This window comes from Synchiropus splendidus, chromosome 4, assembly GCF_027744825.2.
Source record: "Synchiropus splendidus isolate RoL2022-P1 chromosome 4, RoL_Sspl_1.0, whole genome shotgun sequence".
Classification (NCBI taxonomy): Eukaryota; Metazoa; Chordata; class Actinopteri; order Syngnathiformes; family Callionymidae; genus Synchiropus; species Synchiropus splendidus.
The window spans coordinates 5,003,503-5,026,746 of NC_071337.1; the positions used below are offsets into that span (position 1 = coordinate 5,003,503).

General features: G+C 47.5%; 3 protein-coding genes across 8 annotated transcripts in view; 1 reads left to right on the forward strand and 2 right to left on the reverse strand.

Annotated features, from left to right (window-relative positions):
• Nucleotides 1–13: 13 nt before the first annotated feature.
• On the reverse strand, nt 14–6,976 carry zbtb22b (zinc finger and BTB domain containing 22b). The gene is made up of 5 exons (XM_053861843.1): nt 6,471–6,976; nt 4,025–4,249; nt 3,287–3,955; nt 2,839–3,117; nt 14–2,763 (listed from the first exon to the last, which is right to left on the reverse strand). Exons 2-5 carry the CDS (start codon nt 4,247–4,249, stop codon nt 1,798–1,800), a joined length of 2,139 nt encoding a protein of 712 aa, XP_053717818.1. The 5' UTR covers nt 6,471–6,976; the 3' UTR covers nt 14–1,797.
• A 58-nt stretch (nt 6,977–7,034) lies between these two features.
• The window catches only part of LOC128756953 (uncharacterized), a 38,749-nt gene continuing 22,539 nt past the window's right edge, over nt 7,035–23,244 (forward strand). The window contains exons 1-4 of one of the 4 annotated variants that reach the window (XM_053861851.1): nt 7,035–9,426; nt 9,556–9,655; nt 20,398–20,460; nt 22,684–22,738. In XM_053861851.1, coding sequence (XP_053717826.1) covers nt 20,441–20,460; nt 22,684–22,738 — 75 coding nt within the window. In that variant the 5' untranslated portion in view covers nt 7,035–9,426; nt 9,556–9,655; nt 20,398–20,440. The other 3 variants (XM_053861853.1, XM_053861850.1, XM_053861852.1) reach the window with 3 other exon arrangements.
• znf384a (zinc finger protein 384 a) lies at nt 7,647–21,746 on the reverse strand. Of its 3 annotated transcripts, none has more exons than XM_053861848.1 (11): nt 21,596–21,746; nt 18,984–19,048; nt 18,594–18,894; nt 16,412–16,534; nt 16,164–16,318; nt 16,016–16,095; nt 15,671–15,865; nt 12,150–12,317; nt 11,648–11,726; nt 11,397–11,555; nt 7,647–10,001 (listed from the first exon to the last, which is right to left on the reverse strand). In XM_053861848.1, the coding sequence occupies exons 2-11, from the start codon at nt 19,041–19,043 to the stop codon at nt 9,585–9,587; spliced, it is 1,737 nt and encodes a 578-aa protein (XP_053717823.1). In that variant the 5' UTR covers nt 19,044–19,048; nt 21,596–21,746; the 3' UTR covers nt 7,647–9,584. The 3 variants fall into 3 exon arrangements, with proteins under 3 accessions (XP_053717823.1, XP_053717822.1, XP_053717824.1); XM_053861847.1 differs by having other exon boundaries at nt 15,671–15,895; XM_053861849.1 differs by lacking the exon at nt 12,150–12,317 and having other exon boundaries at nt 15,671–15,895.

Sequence of the window (23,244 nt, forward strand, 5' to 3'; positions counted from 1 at the left end):
ACATCTCATTTTCAGAAGGGGGCGCCGTATGAAGTTTCATTAACATTGATCTGAGAGCGCCATCTAGAGGGCTCAGACGTGAGGCTTGATCCGCTCAACACAAGTTCATGTCAGTGGAAGATGGGGGGGAAAAAATGAGGCGATTGTTTTGGAACCAATAATTTATTCTTCCACACACATTTGACAGCAGAAGTGCTGCACATCTTCACCGACCACAAACAACGTCAATACTTGTATCTGCAACAATCTCGTGTGAAACAAGTGGAACAAAGGTCTACAAAAATAAAAGGCTTCCAACGCTCCGACCCGTCTGACAGATCGGGCAACATGACCCACGGTTTGGTGTCAACCCAGCTGGGTATCACAGCACCTCGATACGACGGAATCCGGGCTACGATACATTTATAGTTATGATGCACAGTTGATCAGAGAAAACTCACACTTAAGTCCCATCATGCTGCTGAACAGCTTTTGTCTGGGTAGAGAGTCAAAACCTCACATCAGTAGTGATGCTGCCTCAGAGGTTGATCCTCCTTTTCACAGCTCAGTCGGTTGCTCTCCTCATTTCAATTCAATGTAAAATGCCAATAGGTTGTAGAGTCCCTCTGTGAGTCCAGAAAATGAGGCTTCATGAAGCTTCATCACTGCGTCACCAGTATTTCCTCTGTCCTCTTTGGAGTTAGTCGCCTCATTGGACGTGGCGGCCTCTGTCAGTGGGTCACATGAAGAAGAAGAGGCAGCTCCAGTGTTTGGACTTCTATGATGTGTGAGTCTCTCACAGCTGTCGCAGAGGCTGCATCACTGATTTTCCTTCTTATCTGGCCCCATTTTACTTCTGACACTTCGGGTGTTCGGGCGAAAAGAATTTTCCTTCGTCTTCCACCGCTCTGTTTTCACTGCGGTTTCACTCCCTCACCAGTCCGCGATCCCCTTTCTTGGGCCCCTCACTTGCCACCCTTACTAAACAGAACAGTCTAAACAGAAGGGAACGCGTCCTCTGAAAAGCCTCCTGTGATGAGTTGAAGTCATATTCTCTGACTGCTGATCCTCTTAATGTGCTGTGACAGTGCGCTGTGACCTTGTTTCACCCAACAGCTGTGCGCTAAAGCCCAATGTCTTCCCTTTCAAACCCAACGCTAGTAACAGTTTGGTATTGCTAGATCAGATGAGATGACCTTTTAAAAGTCCCACAGTGGAGGAATTCAACCAGAAGTGAAAATGTTCCTTGTGCAGGATCAGTGAACCTCACGCCAAAATACCTCTCCAAGTTTGGCAGAGAACTTGGTTCGCCGCAAGACAGTTTCAATTTGGCAACCAGACTATGTGTTTGAGTGACTGCCACATTGAGACCTTGTAACCTCGAAATACTCAAAAGGAGCATCACTTTCAGAGACCTGTGGACTCTGCCAGGTCCAGCTGGTTGGAATGTTGCCTCAGTCCAAAGTCTTTAAACAGTTCTGCCATGTTGTTTGACCCAGAATATGAGAGAAAACACCTTAACTTTCTGGACGTAGACTAGAAGTAAAGGTGCTACGAGTCCCACCCACAGCCTAAAGACACCAACAGTGCCATTCCTTATCTGGTCGAAAATAAAATCCACTGTAATCTCACACACTCATCTGAGATGGTCCACTTTCAGAGGTCACTTCTTCATGGGAATGTGCTTGAATGATGCCGCATTGGCACCAAATGTTTTCAGGAATGTAAACACCAACTGGTCGATGACGGGACTTGTGCTTTAAATGTGGAATGTTGTTGTGCAACGCCCAAATCCCCCCCCAGATTTGAAAGAGCAGCTCAAGAGGTGCTGCTTGAGTTAGCGCTAGCGTTGTCTGGGTTGCAGAGGCTCCGCCCTAAACTGTCAAACAAGCCTTGGGTTGAGCTTCCTACGGGAATAGGGCCGGTGCTGATGGCAGCAGAGTTGCCTCCAGAGGGCGCTGCGTGCTGCGCTGTGAGCAGTGGGGAGGACAGGGGCAGCCCACCTCTGCTGCTACCCTCTCCTGGCGAGAGGAGGTGGTGATGCGGGGAGGGCATCAGCCCGGCGCCCTCTTCCCCCGCAGCCCTCCCCGGGTCACTGCTGCTGCCGCCGCCAGAGTCGCCGGCCTCCACCAGGCCGCCGCGTCTCTCGCAGTGCGAGCGGTGCCTCATGAAGCTGTCGCGCCACATGAACTTCTTCCCACAGCTGCCGCAGTCGTAGGGCTTCAGGCCCGTGTGGGTCTTCATGTGCTCCGTCAGGTGGTGCTTCATCTTGAACTTCTTGGCGCAGACGGGGCAGTGGAAGGGTCTCAGGTCCAGGTGCATGTTGATGTGCCGGTCCCGCATGCTTCGGTGCGTGAAAGTCTTCCCGCAGTGGCACATGAACACCTTCCCCGAGCCGCTTCCACCGGCGCCGCCCACCCCGCTGCTCTCGCACTCACCAGCCACGGCGCTCTGCAGGGACACGTGGACCGCACCGTGCTCCAGACCGGGACCTTTGAAGGGCGAGCCTCCGATCAATCCGCCTGACATCTCCAGGGCAGGCGGGGCTGCGTCCACCGGGAGTCCCGACGCCTGACTGTAGAGCAGGATCTTATTCCCCTGCATGTCCAGAGGGAAGAGCTGGGCCCGGGCACCGGCAGCAGACTGGACCTGGCCCAGCAGAGCCGTGACCGCTCGACTGGCGCTCTGATTCGTCGCGCTGTCGTGAATGTGCTGGGCCAAAGCCTGGTCCATCAGGCTGCCTTCAAACTTGAGGTAGTCCTCTGAGGACGGGCAGTAGTCCAGCTGAAGACAGAGAGCCAAAGCCTTGCTGAACCCCGGGTCTAGAACAGCTTCCTCCTCCCTACCAGAGTCACTCACCTGCGAGTCCAGATCTGGCTCTGCTCGGTCGCTCGGTTCTCCAGAGAGACTCCTGACGTTGCAGATGTTGAAGTCTCGGGCCTTCTCTCTGGCCAGGTCCAGGTCCCGCTCTTCGTCTTCCTCATCGTCTTCCTCTCCGACCTCTTCCCCGGACACCACGATGAGGTCGTCGTCCTCCGGGTGCTCCGTTTTCACCATGACCCACTGTTTGCGTGGCACAATGTTGGGATGGCTGAAGGTCGAGCGCTTCTGTGGCACAGCGGATCGCTCCTCTCCGCCCTGTTGGGACAAATATTCGACGTTAGTGGATCCAAACTTGGCCCCAGAGCCAGAGCTTTGTCCCTTGTCGCCCCTTTGTCAAATATTTGAAGTTTAGTTTGATCCAATCCGGAAGTTTAGGCGGCAAAAAATACAGTTTGACCAGACAAACTGTGGGTGGGATCCTCACCTGGTAGGACGACACGCCAAAACTGTCGCTGACTCCCATGACCTGCTCCGACGCCGAGGCCGCTTTCTTTCTCTTGGCGCTCCCTCGTGCTCGCTTCTTCTGCTGGAACAACACCTCCTCATCCTCCTCGTCCTCCTCTTCCTCGATGAGGAAAGCTTCCTCTCCCCCAGACGGGGTGCAGTAGCTGGGGGTGTTGCTCGGCCGCCCTCCCTCTGCGGCTGCCCTGCCGCCCGCCGTGCCGCTCCCTGCGAAGCTGCTGCCGTCTCTGGGGCTGAAGTAGTTGGTGCTGCTGGGAGACTGACTCTCGCTGGCCGCCGGCCTGCTGGACGGCTGAGCCGCGCTCTGGTGCTGGTTCGACCCCACCACCTGATCACAGCTGGACCCTCTCCCGGCGCCGCCCTCTCCGTTACTGCTGCTACACCCGGGATTCTCAGACGAGCCGCCGACGCCAGCTCTGTCAGCGGACGCCACCCTCCCGTCCTTCAGCAGCTCGGTGCACTTGTCCACGATGTGCCACATCTGCAGCACACTCCCCACCGTGAGGTAGTTGACGATGTCGTCGCGCAGCATCCGCAGCTGACCCGTGTAGGCGCAGCGCAGCACGCTCTCGAACGCCAGCGGGTCCATCACCGCCGGGATGGAGACGCTTGACATGTTCTTCAGAAGTACCTGCACACACAGAGTCGAGAGCCTCAAGACCAACTCGTCCGTGTGAACCGTCTTCTGAAGGTCACGAACCTGGTCATGGAAGTACGGCGAGGAAGCGGCCAGGACGCAGCGGTGAGCTTTGAAGACGTGACCCTGGACGTGGATGGAGAGGTCACAGAGACGCCCATCTTCCCTCTGCTGGTTGAGAGAGTCCAGCACGGAGGTCTGGGCGACGGGGAAGACCACCTGAACCTCGGGGCCAGACTGAGTTGCCGAGCTGCTGCTGCTGCCCACTTCCACGGGCAGAGACTGCATCTGTGGCACCAAGTGAGAAGGTACTAGCATCTTTCCTTACTTCAGCAATGTGAAGAAGAATATTGTAGTAGCTATCGTGGCCTTGGATTTAAGGCAGGGGTTTCAAACTCGCAACTCCCCCCAGGTTTTGTAGAGATGATGGTCTGTGCAAGCCAGTGCTGAAGTCGAGACCAGCTAACCTGAGACCGATACCTAGAACAAGGTTTGGAAGGCCTAAGATCAAAAGCAACGAGGGCGCAATGAGTCCAAACTGGATTCAGGACAAACCACCAGTGACATTCAATGACAGCATTTCAGTTCTTCATTTATTTAGAAATAAATCCTGACTAGAATGGCACGTGTGCATCTTGGATTCAGGTTGGGTCTCTGGATGCTCCGGTCTCTCTCTGGTCAGGTGATCGCCACCGCAACATTATTTATTTGGCTGATGTAAATGACCAGTGATCCTCACTTGGTTGGTCACAAATCCCCTGTGCGACACTGGCTGTTCAGGGGGACCATTATCTGAGAGGATGTCAAACTGAGTTTGCAGATTTAAGGTGTCCACAGATAAGGTCCGGATTATTTTATTAATAATAATAATAATAAAGAAAACCCAATTGCGAGCTACAATACACCAGTCTGAAAGCGACGCCACAAGAAGGACGACTAAAAAAGTTGGTACAGTGGTACCTTGGTTTTCGAACGTCGAGGAATTTGAACAAATTGGAGTTCGAACAAAAACTTCAAGATTTTTTTGCTTCGGATTTCGAACGAAAATCTAGAACTTGAACGCACCGGAAAAAACATAACGCACGCGGACGGACCAGCTGACCCACAACTCTGTATGCCTCTGTATGCAGACATGTCCCGTTAGCTCCATTTACTGACTGTTTTTTCTTCATATTGAGGTGTAAAACCTTTCCTGTCTCTGCACTGGACCGTGGTAGAGTGTCACAGGGGAGGTGCTGGAGCGCTCACTCCAGGGTTTGATGTCCTGTTGTGGGCTGGAGCTGGGACAGGGATGAGGCGAGTCTGGGACAGAGCGTGACTTGGTTTATGACTTTGTCACAGCCAAACTGCACAGAAGCGCACATTCAGAGCTGGACACGCACCGGGCACCTCTTCACTTCTGGAGAGACCTCACTCACTCGGCAACCCCTCCCACATGCAGCGGCCACACACATAGAGGAACAGCCACCTGCAGCAGACACTCTACATTCACTCCTACAAAAGACTATTTTAAGGCTTGGAACACATTAGTTCTTTTTCCATTCATTGTAATGGGAAAAATCCATTCAGATTTTGAACAAATCGCTTCTCGAACGGCCGTCAGGAACGGATTGTGGTCCAGAACCGAGGTACCACTGTATTTCATAATGTGCCAAGTTCAGAATAGATTAAATATCTACTTTAACAACAAGTAATTCCTCTTATAACCACCAATATGATACCTATTATTCCCCAAACAATAACTGGACTCACTTGAGTTTAAAGTTTCAACGTCAATAAAAGCAAGATAAAATTAGATCAGGTAAAATTCAAGATTGAGAGACCTTGAATCCAAAACAGTCAAAACTTGTGACTCTAAAAGAAGAGTGCGTCACGTGCGCCATTGCGTACTATTCTGACGTCATTATTATGCTCAAAGATACAGTGTTTGCTTAATGAGTAAAGATAATTTAATGAAGACGATTGTTTGTATAGCATGGTGGATCAATCCGATGATTTACCAAAGAACGTATGTCATTTAATGTATTTATTAATTATATTTTATTTCTTTAATTAAAGTTTAGCACCGTGTTGCGTTCAGGTACACAGGTCAATTTCCACTCGGTTTCTGTGATACTCGTAAAAAAAAAGCAAAAAACGCTGCCAAAATTCCTGTTCCTGTACTGTTGTTCGCATGTGTCGATTTGACAGCAGGACAGTAACCACATAAGGGCGAATGTTAAGTAACAGAATAGCCAAGTTGATCCAGCTGTTCGCCCTGGAGCAAGGCACTGGACCGCTAACAGCTGGTGCGTTCAGGTAACACCTTCAGCAACACAAAAAACGACACCACCTGTGGCTTATTGCAGAATAAAGCGATACATTGGTCGTATATTATCGTCTCTGACGATGTGGAACCAGGAACCGGCGTCTATATTGCCCCCTTTTCTCCAAAACCACAGCAGCGGAGACGTTAGCACGTTGCTAACTCGCTAGCTCGAGTCGTCCAAAATAAGACGCCCACACGAACCTCGCCGCCTTAGTTCACACCGCAGCCTCGGGGGTGTTGGTGTCCGGCCTCGCTGGTGCCTGCCAGCCCGGCACGTAGGTCCAGTTCGGCCTTTTGAAGCGCCATGTTTGGGTCGAAGATTCTCCCTGGACGAGCTGAGCAGCGGCAGACAGCGACGCGGCGCCTTTAAGTGGAGCCAGACAGCCCCGCCAGACCTCGGCCGAGTGGAGACGCGATAGAGCTGAAGTCTTGTCAAGTATGTTCTCCATCCATTTGCGAATTTACCCGTCAGTTAACGGGTGGGGCTCAGTTTAGAGGCTTAGTAAACCAGTCTACTGAGGTGTGGGTCTGCCCCGTGAACTCCTCCTAACAGTGGGACCCTCCTCTTCCTCACATTGTCATAGAATAAAATATCAAATAAAGTCACATACATCAAAGCTTGGCTCTGCAGCCCAAGTCTGAATCCACTGAACTCTACATTTGTGACCAGACTGAGCAACAACCAGGACATATGGAGTCCAGTCAATCCTCCAACTGTTTTCCTTTCTTTTCAGGAGCCAACTTCGAGTGTTCACGGTGAGCTACGAGATGGTGACGGTATTTCTGGATATATTCCCAAACCTTGTTGCCAATTCATTTATGCAATATGTGATGTTTAAAGTGAAACGTGGCTCCAGGATATTATTTTTTAAAGCCTATATATGTGCTTTTTTTTCACTTTTAAAGACACTAACTTTCCTCAGTATTTTACTCCAGTAACAGTTAGAATTATGTTTTTTTTTTCTCTCAACTTCTGAGCTCAAATTTGCTGACCTCAGCCGTTTTCGCTGGTGACTCGGCTCTGTTGGCTGAAGACTTGTCACAGCTGCTGACCCTAAGAGTCAGGTCCTCTAAAGTTTTAGAGGACGGAGAAGGATGAGCCCGAGTATGTCAGGTTTTGTTTATGAGTGAAGAGATGCTAGATGGACGGCACCACAGTGAGACTATCCCAGTGAGCTTTGTGGAAGACCCTCCTGACCCTCAACTGAGGTCAGGTGGGGCCAGAAGAAGAAGCTATCCAGGGAACTATCTTTGAAAGACGGTGTGGGAGGCACAATCATCTGGGAGAGACTGAGAGTAGAGCCTCCCTGGTGTGTGGGTCGAGGCTCAAGGTCGCGCCTCGACTGGGATGAGAAACTGAGCGAAACCTTTCATCATAAACTGGTTTCATCTTTATTTAAAGAAACAGTCTGATCCTGTGAGCAAGAGGTCTAACGGTTTATACAGTATACAAGAGAGTAGCAGGTCAGTTTATAGTCAGGAGAATCAGTCAAAGCATCACTAACAAGTCTTATTTCATTACAAAAAAAGACACAATGAGATATTTGAAAGAGCACTTTAAAAGACCGGCTGCACCAGCAGATGCACGCGGTCGCGACGGCTGCTTGTTTCCAGGTTTGTCGAGTCAATTGTCTGCCAGTTGAAACTTTTTACTTTTTGGTTTGACTCGGGATGTCGCCAAGTGTTTTTGGTTCTCTGAACTCCACCAATGTGTTTCCCTTTAACAGCTCATGGTATGTACAGCTTCACTGCGAACACATGCCTCCGGTGTCGTGGCTAACACCTGCACTTCAGTTATACTCGATGAAGAAATAGTATGCACAGAAAGTAACGTTACTACAAAGGTAAATAACAGTACCTGTCAGCCGTCATGATCGCACACTCGCCATTTGAAAATCCTCACTTGTTCCCTTCACATTCATGCATTTGCGTACGAACTCCTCCATGTGTTCCATTTCGTAAAAAAATACATACATATATATATAATACTTAAAAAAACAAGATGACAGACAAAGACGGAGAAGCCTCTTCAAGTGCTTTCTGTTAAACCCCTCCCACCCGCTGAGCCCTTTGTCTTCCTGCTTTTCCTTCACTGTGGAACCATTTCCCGAATGTTAAGTGCGTTTTTGGAGATCGAAGTTGGACTCTGGTTGTCACATTTTCTGTTGATCCAGTTTTGACATGACAGAAAAATGGATGCTCCTCTGCTGGGAGGTTGTCATCTGCCCAAGACTCGGAGTAGAGCTGCTGCCTCTCCACACGGAGGGCATCTTTTAAATGAGGACCTGTTTCATGTCCGATGTTACTCTGGTCTCTCGATATAAAGAGCTTATCTGATGGAGCCAGACTCCCAGTCCAGCAGGTCAAATCTCTGCGGTTTTGAACACCTTGCCGATATATTATCAGACATGTCTTTCTGCAGCAGCTCTACTGTAAGTTCCTCACCACGATGGCAATGAAGCTTCATGAAACAGACACACTTTCAGAGTTCAATAGGTGGCGCTCCTGCTCTATAAAATGAAGTGAGACTTTACTTAAAATCCAAGCCACAGATTATTGCGACGAAAGCGCCGTCTAGTGGGCTCTGAAAAAGAGGCTTCGTGAAGCTTCATCATAGCTTATCAGGTACTTGTCGGATCAATGCTGACACAACATATTTGTCACAGAGGGAAATGTAAAACATCTGCTCCATAGTCTCATTTAAACATTGGTTTCGAGTATCAGCGATACTAGTAGGGGGCGCTTTCACTTAACAAAAATGTTTGATCTAAAAGGCTGTTTACAGTTGTTGAGCAGAAAGTGTCATCAAGTGTAAATGAGGCTTTGTGAAGCTTCATCAGCCAAGGAGAACCAACATGTGAGTCAGATTCAGCCAAATTCAAGGGGGAAAAGTGCCGGATGTCGGAGACAGTGTTGTGGCGTTAGTGTTCACGAGTCGGGCAGGCGAGGTTCAGAAAGGCAGATGACAAAACTCGGGTGCAGAGGTGTTGAGATGAGCGAGTCCTGACAGATCTTGTGGATGGAGCACAGACATTATTGTTGATGTATCTGACATCATGATGCTGCCGTTCACATGACTGTTCTGTTTCTGTCTTGGTGGGTCCGGGGTGGAAACAAGAAACATCCATTGAAAATGAGGACTCAGTGCCAAGTCCAGGTGAGTCTCCAGGAGTCAATCCTCTCGAGTCTTTCCTGTCTGTGTTCCTGGGATGGGTTCCACCACAGACAACACTTACATGACAGTTGTTTTTTGTTTTTTTTTACACAATCAGTTATATGTCAACAGAAAATCATAAATGCTGCGGAAGACGAGGCCTACGAGTTCATGTGCTCCACCTGGATGGCCGACGTGGAGACGGTGAGGCAGAGGTCTTTGTGGGCCACCGGTAAGTCCCCCACCGTCACCTGTTTGTACTGGAGCTCACTGGCCGCCACAGTTTTGAACTGATGGAGGTCAAAGGGGCAGGACACCACGGCGTCGCTGGGCTGCTGGGGCTGTGCGTAGCTGCTCGGGGGTCCGGGGTTGTTAGAGTTCTGGCTGGGGTTATTGATGTTGGCCTGGTTCTGGAGCTGGACCGCCCGGCCTGCCCCGCCTCCCCTCCCTCTGCCCCTGCCCCGACCTCTGGCGCCGCCTCCCGATGCCAGGCCCTGTGCCTGCTGAGCTGCCACCGTCGCGGCTACAGTCAGCGGGTCAGGGTTGTGTTTCCTCATGTGCTTCATGAGATACGTCTCCTGCAACAGAAGCCAGTTTCAGTTGGACGAGCAGAAGCAAAGAAAACATGTCACATTCATTTTAACCTGCTCAACTGAAACTGACCTTGCTTACGCACGGTTTAGAGTCAAACATGGGAAACGACACGATCCAACCAACCTTCTAACCAGTGTTGCCGCTGTTACTTTAAAAAAGTAATCCAACTACTGATTACTCCCTCAAAAAGTAACTTAGTTACTTATAAATTCAAGTAATCAGTAAAGTAACTAAGTTACATTACAAGTTACTTGTCAAGTTACATTTGGCAGCTGACTACAGCTCTCATTGCCTAAACCGAATACCTTTTATGTCAAGTTTCGAGGTTGGAGTTCTTGGGGGTCCAGCGTTTTTCCATGTTTGGGTCATTGTTTTAGCACAATCTCAGTTATATGAATGTTTTACACATTCTAACCGATTGGAGCGAAAATCACACACAAAAAGCAACAAGAATGGAAAAACAAAACAAAGTGATACATTGCCATTTATATAATAAAATGTAGAGAATGCACCATTATTTTTCATCATTATTTTACTCTTTTGCTTTTTTTTTAACTTCAAGGCTCAGTGTGTCACGTCTCCTGTTGGCCACCTGAAGGCAGTAGTTGCACTTAAGTGGCTGCTGTTACTTGCCTCTAGCTCGCCGGAGGATCATTCTATTTCTGACTTTCGAGAGAAATTGCAACGCCAGTACATCACATCAGTACCGTTTCTTCCTGCACCAAAGAAAAATAATCTATAAAGGTCTAAAAATCTATCATAGCTTGGCCTTCAAGAGGATTTGAACCGGTGATTTCTGCGCGATGCTGGACCCCGCAGGGTTAATACTGCCATATACAGCAGACACTAGTTCAAAGTAGTGGCTGTATCTTCAGCTGGAAATGTGCTTCTCTCTCCATGTAGCCGGCACTTTGACACGTGAGCTGCCCGCGTGTTGAAAACGTGACTGACGTGTCCCACACGTGACGTCATGCCCAAAGATGCAGTTGTAGAAAGCGAATGGTAATATTTGGTAATATAATGGCAACAATAGTAACGCAACGGCGACTTAGATAAGTAACTTTAATTGGATTACTTTGTTTGAAATAGTACTCATTACTGAAAAAGGTTGTGATAATAGAGTAACGCGTTACTAAGTAACACATTACTGGCATCACTGCTGCAAACCAAAATTATATTTCCGACTTACGCTCCCTTCATCTCACTCACGTTCAGAGAACCTTGTTGTGTTCTTACATCAGATACTCTGTTCTGTCAGCTTTAATTTGGGGCTAAACTGTGGCCGTGTGAGACGGTGACTAACTTCATGTCGGCTAACTAAAGAAGTGCTGAAGAAGTGTTGCAGTTGTCACAGAAGCTAGTTGAGAGTGAAGCCGTACCGAGGTGTAGGACCGGTTGCAGAGGCCGCAGGAGAAGAGTTTTGCATGTTTGACCGTGTGTGTGGACAGGTGCACCTCCAGACTGGCAGCGTCGGTGTAACCACGGTTGCAGTTGTGACACTTGTACGGCTTGTCTTTGTTGTGCTGCCGACGGTGAGACTGCGCACACAGGAGAGAACATCAGTTGAACCACACACACACACACACACACACACACACACACACACACAATGTCAGCTATGGTTCCTCACCTGTAGGTTGGACAGCTGAGTGAAAGCTTTCTCACAGCCCGGGTGGTTGCACTTGTACGGTCTGTCCCCGGTGTGAATCCTGGAAAACAGGCATCCACAGACATTTGAAAAGTCCCAAGGACAAGTTTAAAACAGGCAGAATGGACATCCGTTTTTTTTTTCGTGCGTCTCGGAGGTTTTGTTGGACAAACACACATCTGTTAATACATGTGTGTTGTAATGGCGATGACTTGGTGTCCAGAACAGCCAAAGTCACCAAGTGAGGGACCAAATTCCAAGTGTCAAACGGGTCAGAGGCGGCGACAGGCCGGGACACACAGAGACAGAAAAGCAGTCACACTCACACCTCACGATTCACCAGTGGAAGCGAGGAGACCGGACAGCAGAGGCCCAGGTTCAGAGCACTAGAGGCTGCAGCGCCACCCACTGGGCCGCCCACAGGTCAAACACAGTCGGTCCCACACACAGCGCTCACGCAGGCACCCTTGAACCAGACCAGTACCGTGTGTGCTGCTGCAGGTGACTGAGCTGCCGGAATGTGGTCTGGCAGTAGGTGCAGGTGTAGGGCTTGGCCCCCGTGTGGATGCGGATGTGCTGGGACAGGTAGCTGGAGTTGGAAAACGACTTGGAGCAGTGGGGGCACTTGTGGGGCTTGGCCTCAGTGTGGTTTCTAACAGAGGACACCGGGATGAGGAGGGGGGAGACAGAGAGGGAAAACAGAGAGAGAAACAGCGAGAGTTTTTCGTGAGCCTATGTCACCACCAGACTTCACCATGAACTCAAGACCTCTGTGATGCGTTCGGGTGGCTCAGGTCGGCGATCAGTGGGCGGAGGGGCAGTGTGCTGGTTGTGCTGTGTCTGAGTTGTGAAAACACAGAACCAAAATAGAAACTAGCACAGTCACACTTTACTCTCTCGCTCTCTCACAGTCTCTCTCTCTCTCTCTCTGGCTCGAAGTGAGTTAGATGAAACTGTTGCTACGTCCACACAACTACATGACCACTCAGTGTGATGTCACCAACATATGAGCCTTCAGTGTTGGAAAACCAGCCCAGGCTGCTCCTGACTTGCTAGTCGGAATTCGACTAATGTTAGAGCATCAGGAGTCAGAGTTGGAAGAGTCAGAGACGGAGATACTGACGGGGCCTCCTACTTCAGATTGAAAGAGCAGCTCAGGAGCCACTATATCAGTCACATGGATGAGTTTGGAGACTAAGTCAGGGAGGCTTGGACAGGTGAGATGAGGGACCTAGAAAGTTGGAGATGAAGAGGAGGAAGGCAACCAACTAAGTGGAAAGTCCTGAAGAACAAAAGACTCTTCTTTGAAACCTGTACAGACGGTCCCGATGTCCTGTTTCACTTTGTCATTCCCTATACTAAACCTATGGCATGTGTTTCGCGTATTATTCATCATTGATCGCCGTGACGTCCGTTGAATTCAGTGGAGCTGAAGCGTCTGCAGCATCGCTCACGCACACAGACCAGGGCCACGTTATTGGTGGCATGAGCCACGTAAAAATATATATAAATGAAATAAATGGCGCACACATTTCTATCTGTGCCGCTTGATATTTCAAAGAGCATCACAGTAAAATGCATTCATTTTAAAAACAGACGCACAAGACACCTACGCCGGACACGAGCAACCTTGTGCCACACAGGCATGTGCTTGAACGGCTGTCTGTTAGCTTGTCTGCAACTTGACTGCGAGGAGGTAGAAAGAAATAGGCCTTTAACTCATGACTATTTTGACAGTTGACTAGTCACTGACTAGCTTAAAGACTTGTCGGCAAATCAGCTTATGAGGTTGATGAACACGACCTGTAGTTGTAGTGCTAGATATTTGACTTTTAAATGTGGTTGTTAAAAATCAAGACAAGGCAACTTTTTTTAGTCAAAATTTTAAAAAATTAACAGCGACACCTTCCATCAGTTACGTCTTGGGGTTTAAGTGAGTGAGTGATAGAGCTGTCAGAGCTAGGAAGACACCGTTCCTAGAATGCACATTGCCCAACTCAGTTCTGCAGAGCGTGGAACTCACTAGCTCATCCTGGGCTGCGTCTGTGACATTGATCCAGTGTTTGCGTCCTCCAGCTCCACGGTTTTGAACAGCTCCATGTAGCCAGCAGTTGGAGCTGCCTGGATCAGTGTGCACAAGTTCTTACATGATTCTACTTTGGAAACTCAGTTGCTAAACTTAAGGCCTGTCTGTGGAGCGTGTTCCTCAAATTCTTTTGATGCTTGGAGAGAGACGTGACCGCCTCAGACACTCAGGTAAACCCTCAACCTGCACCCAGATATACGGGCGGAGAATAGATGATCAATAGGTTTCACAGCCCCATCTGGCTGTTTACTCACTATCTCACTGAGGATTGTTGGGATCCTCCTCAAAAGTTTTTGGGTCGCGATGGTCCCGACTAGGGATGGGTGATATGGACAAAAAATGTTATCACCATAAATGTTGGAATTTCAGCAAGAATGATAATTATCACGATGTGTTGGACACTACAGTCTCCCTTGAAACTGTTTTATGATGAAACTTATTAGTCGAGTTTGTCTCCAACATCATAACTTGTTTATGTTTACATATAATGGTGAACTAAGTGTAGAGATGAGAAACTCCATGTTTCAGGTCTCTGGTAGAAGCTGCTGGTGTCTGACAGGCTGCTCTGCCAGCTTTATTTAGGGGTTAAATGGAGCCGTCTGTCTGCTGTATCTCATGTCTCTGAACAGTTGACCTGAACTATGGAGCATTCTGGACACATTTCCTAGATGCTATTGAAGAAACATTAGAAATCATGTGAAGAAATGATCATTTAGTCATATTCTATTCTCCAAATCATGATACAAACTGTCAGTCCTTTGTCTTGTGTGATGAAAAACCTTTTCACAATTCTCACTCCTAAAATGGTTGTTTGTCTTTGCAAATACTTTGACTGTTTTAGAATTTGTTGATGGTCCCTAACTGATGGATGCTCGTAGCATTAGCGCTGCCTGTGAGAGTGTGTCCACGATCAGTGAACCCTAATGGGGACACGGAAGAAGACGCCGCCGATGCCAATACCGGAGCGGAGCTCCATCTAATATCTAACTATTTTCACCAGTGCAGCGGGAGAACTGCATGTGTTGATGTGAACCAAGGCAGATGACCACGTCAGAGAAACTTTGAGGACCACTCCATCTAATAAAATAGACACAGATCCAGTGACTCGGAGTCAACCAGTGTCATTATCAAAGGTTCCCTGCATTAGAAATATGTTCAAAACAACGATTATGAACCAAAGTCCACCACACTCTCCACAACTGTAACACGTCAGTAGCTGGAGAGCGCTGCGCGTCATGTTCATGGATGCAAGTCCCTAGTCCCGACGCATCAGTCATTTCGGGTATTGTGCTATTGTGATGGCGTCATGACGCGTCTGTGTCTAATATAATAGTCGACTATCATCGACTAGTCGTTGCAGCCCTTAAGAAAGGACTCCTTCTCATCCAATAGACGTCATCACTCATAAGGTGGTATCTCCATTGTCGTGAACACAAGCAAGAACACTCCAAAGATCACGGGTGAAGGAACATGTGTATGATGGCAAGAAAAACACCTCTCATGTACTATTGAGATGCACCTGTTGAGAGGCTTACTTACTCTTTAGAGGTGCCCGAGTAGCAGAACAAGAATGTAGTTCTGTGGACGTAGTCTTAGGCTGAGAGTTTGTGTGCAAAGAAATCATGACAACTGGAGATTGAATGCTTCCAAGTATGACGTATACATTGGACCCCAGTGTTCTGGGGTGACGGTGGAGTTATGTTTACACTGAGTGTGTTTTGGAATTTGACTGGGGGCGTTGGATATCATTAGAAACAAGTTTCTTGGATGCAGCAGCGTGTTGCTGCAGAAAAAGCCTCAGTTCAGTGACTAATAGTGTGAACCCTGAAACTCGGCAACCTTCCAGTGGGACACTAGATCCACCCACAGTTTCCACCTTGCCCGTCACTAACTGCACACAAGCTTTCACACATCAGTACCGTGTGTGCTGCTGGAGGTGGCTGAGCTGGCGGAAGGTCTTCTGGCAGTAGGTGCAGGTGTAGGGCTTGGCGCCGCTGTGGATGCGGATGTGCTGGGACAGGTAGCTGGAGTTGGCAAACGACTTGGAGCAGTGCGGACACTTGTGGGGCTTGGCTTCGGTGTGAGACTTGGCGTGGATCTGCATGTCTGACTTGCTGAAGAAAGTCACCGCACACATACGACACCTTGTGAGAAGAGTTGAAGAAAATGAAGTAAAACTGTTGGGACTGAAAATGTCCTCCACTTGTTGGCTAGTAGAAACTCAGCTTGAAAACCACTGTTGAGGACGGCCCTCTCCGTCGTACCTGTAGGATTTGGGGCCATCTTTGTTGGGTTGATCGTCCTCGTCGTTGGACAGATCGTACGGGTCGGCAGCTGCATGGTGCTGTAACGACAGCAGAGTTTTTAGTCCAAGATCTGACAGGTCATTAATGTACGACAGCCGGCACTCACTTGACCTCCGGCTGCTAGATGCGCTAATATTAACGCGTCACTTCCGGGAGGAAGGATCCCGCCAACTCTTCCCATCACTTGCTTGCTCTTCCGACCCCGCTTGCCCGGCGTTGACATGACGACAGCCGGGGGGACAGCAATGTCTCCTTTCTTGTCTGAAGACAGAGGTTACATGAGGAAAAAAAACCCCAAAACCCTCGTCCAGGAAAAGACACGGCGCATTGTCGAGTCATGAAGCGGTGTTTTACCTGCGTTGGAGGGGTGCAGTGCCGACACGATCATGGTGGTGGCAGTGTGTGGTCCAGCCACAAACGACTGTGCAGAGCTGCTGGGGACAAGCGTGCCTTGTGGTGTTGTGATGACCAGGCCAGCTACGCAATAAAAAAAAAAAAAAATCAAGATTAAAGTTTCACTTAGGTTGACCAGCTGTGTGCGTTTCACAACCTTTGTCTTACACTTAAACCTGAATTACAGATCAAACATTTGTTGTTTCCTTGCTACTAATATAGCACAAGGAAAACCATTCTGGATCATCCAGCAGCACCGTGTCCCTCATACAGGGGTTGGACAAAATAATAAAAACACCTTAAAGCTTTTTTAGCGCCTCAGAACAGCAATTGTAAGGTTTTGCCGCGTCAGCCTATTTTTCTTTGATCACCTCTTATCTCGACTGCTCTTCCGGCTGTTCTGCTCTTCTGTGTGTCGACCTCTTTTTAAACAGCTATTTGAGTCGCTGTTTTCATCCCCCATCCTTCTTCATGTATCAAATACCACTTTTCTGTCTTCAACTTTGTCTCGGTCCTTCACGCTTCATTGCTTTGACACAATCCTTTACCGTTGTGAGTGATGGCCTGACATGAGTCGGGTTCTGAAGTTTCTGCTTCAAAAATACACATATTTTTTGCCCTGCACGTGTGCAAGGTAGAGCCACAAATAGTCAGCCTCCAGTCATGTCCTCATTCATTGGTTGTTTTCCACTTCTTCAGTCTTCTTCATTCCCACAACTCCAGATCCAACACTGCTACTCCTCTCCACAAGTCTGATCTCTCTATCTTTGTCTCCAAACTTCGTTCCAGTTGGAAACAGGGTGCTAGCTTCTCCACTTTGCTTCTTCCAAGGCCGTACGGGGGCGTGTGGTGACAATAATCTGACTACCGGTACTGTCTTTCTGTCAGTGCTATAAGACCACAACGCTGCTCAGTCCTACTCAGTTCAGCTGAAAACACCTGGACCACTCATCAACTGGCAGAAAAAAAAGTCCAGGAGAGAAAGATTATAGTAAATATGTAGAATAGTTTCGACTTATCTCATTGGTTGTGTTATTCGTGTCATTTCTTTATCATTATTACCAAGTTTATATTGGAGTTAAAGACGAGACAAGTTTCCAAGTTTCGGCTTGGGGCAACCAAACCACTTCTGTGTTTAAAACAGTCCCAAAACTGAGGAAAAAAATCCTACAACATAGCAACAGCGCTCTGATTATTCAAGTTATTTCTCTTTCATCCATATTCTACAAAGCAGATATCGTGACAGATTCCTATCACAGATTATTGGCCAGGAAATATATTTTGTCAACTTTACCTGGCTTGCACTGTCAAGGGAGCCATACAGATTCTCATTTATCTTCTTTGGCATCTTTTTATGCTAGTTTTGGGGAGTCTACGGACAAATATTTAACATGCATTCTCCATAACAGCAGTTCACATTTGAGTGTTTACATTTATGGCACATTTAGTTTTAAGAGAACTATAAAACAATGACTGAGGCAAACCTTGATTCTCGAAGAGTGTCAACTGAGAGCCATTCGCTCTGCAATGCGAACAGTCATTGATGTAGCAGGTCAGACAAGAAACACTCAATAATTCTAACGTGAAGTTAGAGGGGCATCAAGTAAATAAAACAACTCAATGTTCCCTCCGATGGTGTGTGTGTAGCAGGAAGACACACTAATAATTGTCACATCACGCACCCCTAATTCCAACTAACAAACTGATAAGAAAAGTCAGTTCAGTTAATCCAAGACAGTTAAAAGGTACAGGGTTTCCTCCATAATAAAAAAGAGAACAGAATGCAGTCAAGTCAGTCAAGAAGGACAGAGGAAGGTTTTGACTTTTACTGAATTGGTGACAAAAAAAAAAAAAACAGCAGTTTTCAGTCATGAGATGTAAGTCTCTCTCTCACCAGCAGCGGTCCGTCTCTTCATATGGCCAGACGGAATGTGCGACTTGAGTTATGTTTCTTTCTTTTCCGTTAAAAACACCATAATCGTGTCCACCTCCCTGGTGCGTCATGTCTTATCGGTTTGTTTCAACTTTGTTTTAATACCTCTCACCTTTAAAAAGAGATATTTTTTCTGAAGGTGTGGCGGTGCGCCGCTGTCGTTGGCATGTCGCGGTAATTTGATGTGAAATCTCTCGAGACAGACTTTACCTGCTGTCATGATGCCGGTGGAGGGCACCGGCACCACGGTGACGTTCTGCGAGGTGTGTGACTGGTGCAGGTGGGTGCTGACTGCGCTCAGGGGCGCGCTTCCCCCCCCTCCGCCTCCTTCCTGTTTGGTGACCACCCTCAGCCCGGATCCCGCGTCCACTGAGCTGGGGATGGCGAGTACCGCGGTGGGGTAGTGGGGGGAGGTGGTGGACGAGGCGGAGGAGTGGGGGATGAAAGACGCACTGGTCTTCTCTGGACTTAGCTGCTCCTTGGCTTTGCTCAGAAACATGGCGTTCTCGATCTACAGAGAAGGGGAAGAGCAGAGATGAAGGAGCTCAAAGAACTACTGTAGAAAGAGGCGACACATTCCAACAATAAAGTGGTCTCTACCTGTCCTTGAACAGTTGGGATGGGAGACCAAAAGTATGAGTTGAAATGGGAATCGTCCATTATTTCTGCAATTAAAAAGCAGCACACTTAAAAACTCATCCTCAAGTTCTCTTTCTCTTCAAACATCTGGCCTCAGGAAGGAGCTAATGTCAGGGTTCAGCACTCTGGTTCATCTTAGACCAGTGTGGTGTTCCAAGCCATTGAGTTGAAAACACCAATTTGGTCTGTAGAAATGGCCGAGGTTTGCTTCTCTCTAAGAGGCTGTGATTAGATTATACATTGATCTACAGCATGTTTCAGTGTTTCATTTTCATTCAGCACTAATGCGATTGCTATGTGATTTATCACCTCCTCCTCCTCCTGGAAAAAAAGGTCAAACGTTCTCGAAGCATCTTTCCGTCTGACTTGCCTGGTTGCAACTGACATGAACATGACATAGCAAATAATAATATAGCTCCCACGATTGTCCACATCATAATACTGCTGGCTGGATGTACCTAGAATCATGAAGAAATATATTTCACTCTGTTACAGAAAACCTCCAGAACATACATGAACCTAAAAAGAAAGATGCAGACTGTTTTCTGATTTGTATTTGTGACCTGTGGGGGCAGTAATGTCCATTAGCTACACCTGCTCTGCCAAAAAATGTGACTGAGCAGTAGTTTATATGTTGTCAAGACTGTGTATTGTGAGGAACTTTGAGCTTGTCTTTTGCTAATGTGGCTAGGATTGGTAGTTTGCACATACAACACAAGTGACACCTGAGTGACAAGACAGAGTGGGAACGAAGGAAGTAAGCAGGGAGAAATGGGGGGGAAAAGGTAACGCAGATTGTGAGAAAGAAACCTTGACTTGACCTCAGGTGAGAGATGTCATTCTGTAAGTGAGAGACAGCTGCTGACTGCTTTGCTTTAAGCAAAAATTAAAACAGAGAAAAACCCAAAGTACCCTACCCTATGATGAGGCTGATGGTCATGGGTTTCATCACCCCTAAACACGACACGAGACAAGACGAACAATCGAGCCTATATATATATATATATATATATATATATATATATATATATATATATATATATATATATATATTCGTCAACCTGGACACGTCATATGCAGACTAGTCATGAAGGTAGTTGGTGACCTGTCAAACACAGCTAAGTTTTTTGGTGCCCGTTTTGCCGCCAACTGAGCAGCTCTTAGTGGTTTAGGATGGGCTAAATGAAGCTGGTGCCCTAAAGTGGGCATGTCAGGTAAACGCTGTGCTGAAGTATTTCTGGAAAAAAGATTTGAATCAGGCTTCAAGTAGCTGAGAGTCTGTTTGTGGTTGAATTATATTCTGTCAGTTAATGAAAAACACTTATAATATTCATTGGACACACCTTCTTATTTAATGGCTCTACTTTATTTTCAGGATTTCATTTCTCACAGAAGGCAGCAAAGTTATAAAGGAACACATGTCGTTGACAAAAAAAAGGTGAGATATTACTCAAAATATTTGTTTTATATTTGAAATTCTTTGCATTGTTGATTGTTTTGCTCTTGGAACAAGCTTCAAGAGGAGGTCACCTGACATGGTTTCTCAACAGGTGACTACATCCTGAAGTTCATGTAATAGGCCGGGGGGTTATAGTGTGGTCAACAAAGCAAACCCTAACCCTCTATGAGTCATCTGAGATCAATTATTTTTATAAACCGTTATTCCATTCATCCTACTCCATACACTGTGTTTGATGTCTTCTGCATTTCATTTCTACAATGTAGAAAGTAGACACTGAATGAATGGGTGTGTCCCATCTATTGACTGGGAGTGTAAACAACAGTAACTTGTCCTGGGACCAGATGAGGGCAGGTCTTCACGCTACATGTGCATCAGTGGACCCCACTATATATGACATATGTACTGACCACTGCAGACCAACACAGTGTTTAGGGCGGCCATTGCCAGCTGGCAGGTTGTGTGCAAATGCGTGAACCATTAAATAGTAATAAGCAGAATCATAACTTGCATGTAAGCCAACTGATCACAGCTGGTTAATGTTCGACTGCTTTAGCCTCGGTGTAAATGACAGTGAATGGCGCAGCCCGTTGAACAGCTCCAAACGGTGCCGATGCTAGCGAGCGGCTAACTGCTCCAAGGGAAACATTTGAACTGCTGAGCGGCTCAGAGGGGCGTGTTAGTCGGCTAAACATCAAATCTGGACGCGTTTGACTGGCGGCCGTGCAGCTGTCAGGAGCTTAGTGGGCGACATAAACAAACGTAGCCGCGTTAGCACGTTAGCTCCGGGAGCGCTAAGCCAACTAGCCTCCATTAATTTCTCCGCTTTTGTTCGCTGCACTGCTAAAGCTACACGCAGGCCTGCAGTCTTGGTCTGTGCGGCCGAGTAAACAAGCGGCACCCGGCGCCTGCCATTCCTCACCCCCTGTTCATCGAGAGAAAATAAAAAAAAAAAAACAGAAAAAAAAGTCTGATGGGAAAAAAAACGATCAGTTAAAAAAAACGTTGCTTCTCAGAGTGAGACGCAGCAGACTTCCGGCGTTTGATGGAGCCCACAGACACACACAAAATAACAATTCATTAACAAACGACTAATGAGTCCGGAGTTAATTACCGGTGAAGGCGACTCCCCGTCAGCCCCCCCCTGGAGCGTCCTCGGCTCGGGACAGTTGGGAAAGTTTATCCAAATCCTCCCCAAAACCCTCCGATATTCCCCTTTCCTCGTTTTTTTCTCTCTTTTTTCCCTCCAGCCCGCTATCGCATCGTCGAGCTCTCCCTGTCAAGGCACATCCATTTCCGCCCGCTCTTTCAAAATAAAATGCACATTGCCGCGTAACTGCGAAAGCGAAGTGCGCGGTTAATATCCATGCAATTAAGCAGCGAACTACATTAAACTATGCTTTACTTTTGGGTTGTTTTTGGGTTGTTTCGCCTGCTTTTGAGTCTTCGTTGTAATTAGCGCTGCATCCTGGCTGCGTCGTGGGTTCGATTCCGACGAGGAGTTTGTTTGTTCTCCACGTTCATGCATGGCTTTCGTCTGCGCACTCTGGTTTCCTCCCACAGAGGGATTAAGTGATTCTAAATTGTCTGGGGGCGTGGTTGTGTATGTGCCATGGGATGGACTGGTGTCCTGTCATCGGTGACCCCCGCCTCTATTTGTTTTAAAGAAATAAAAATAATCAAAACGGAGATATAATTTCTTGACAGATTTAATTTAAGCACGTTTTTGTCACCTGTGTCTTACATTTTAATGACAAGTCCATTCAGTTCCTTGACAGATCATACACAGTAACCTTGCTTTATTTCACTGCTTTGTTCGTCGGGTGTCGCGAAAGACATCGCATCCACCCTGCAGTTCGGCGTTGTTCAATTGCCGACCGTTTCCGGAAATAGCCGAACGCTGATGGTCCGACGAAACGCTTGCTCCAGATCCGCAGCCAAAGACGAGTCAATTATTAATAAGAGCGATCCCTGAACGTTTTCTGCTGCTGGGATCGAGTAAGAAATGGTTGTGAAAGTATTTCTTCGTAAATAAAATCGTCACTACATCAATTGAAATGTCTAAATTTACCGATGTTTTGGTAACTTCTGCGACTAAATTATAACTAAAATATGCCCGGAGTCCAATTTAAACAAGTGCTTTAGTCTATTATCTACATTTCGTCTGTGTTTAATTTATTTTTTGTTGTTGCTGTTTTTCAGTTCTGATTTCAAAAAGCACCGGACCCGCTCCCGGCCCACACGGAACCGCCTATTGGTAAACAGATGCTCCCGTAACAAGGACTCAAATTTTATGTTGAACCTCGCTTGGTGTTGTGACAGCAGTACAGAGGGGAAGAAAAGCTCGGGGGTGGGGGCGTTGCTCCCTCCAGATCTGGGCTCCACTCAAGTGTAGTCTTCGCCTCTGTTCTGGTGCGAGGACGCGCTCTTAACCACAGAACACTTTCACCGCGATTGAGAGGCGAGCTCACGGGATTTAAGGTACCGTATCCACCATCCTCTCCTTTAGGTTCGGCGCGTCCACCCGGGGAGGCGGGTTGGGAAACTAAGAAATTCTGCCAAATGCGCATTTTTGTTCCATCACCGGGTATTTCAGTCACCTGGGTTCCGCCAGAGCGGGAAACCCTCACAGATCTCACCATTGCCTCCATTTTCTCGTTAATAATTCATTTCTATTCTAGCTGTTTTTTTTTGTAAACTGAAAATAAGTGCATGGTGCATTAGCAGGTTCGGGAACAACGGATCGGATCGAGGCTGTTTCAG

Coding starts and splice junctions, on each gene's coding strand:
- zbtb22b (XM_053861843.1), bottom strand. CDS start 4,249: ATGCAGTCTCTGCCCGTGGAAGTGGGCAGCAGCAGCAGCTCGGCAACT. Junction 3,956..4,024: donor CGCCGTACTTCCATGACCAG/GTTCGTGACCTT, acceptor CTGTGTGTGCAG/GTACTTCTGAAGAACATGTC. Junction 3,118..3,286: donor TTGGCGTGTCGTCCTACCAG/GTGAGGATCCCA, acceptor TTGTCCCAACAG/GGCGGAGAGGAGCGATCCGC.
- znf384a (XM_053861847.1), bottom strand. CDS start 19,043: ATGGACGATTCCCATTTCAACTCATACTTTTGGTCTCCCATCCCAACT. Junction 11,727..12,149: donor CACCTGCAGCAGCACACACG/GTACTGGTCTGG, acceptor CCTGTTTTCCAG/GATTCACACCGGGGACAGAC. Junction 10,002..11,396: donor GCAACCGGTCCTACACCTCG/GTACGGCTTCAC, acceptor CTTCTGTTGCAG/GAGACGTATCTCATGAAGCA.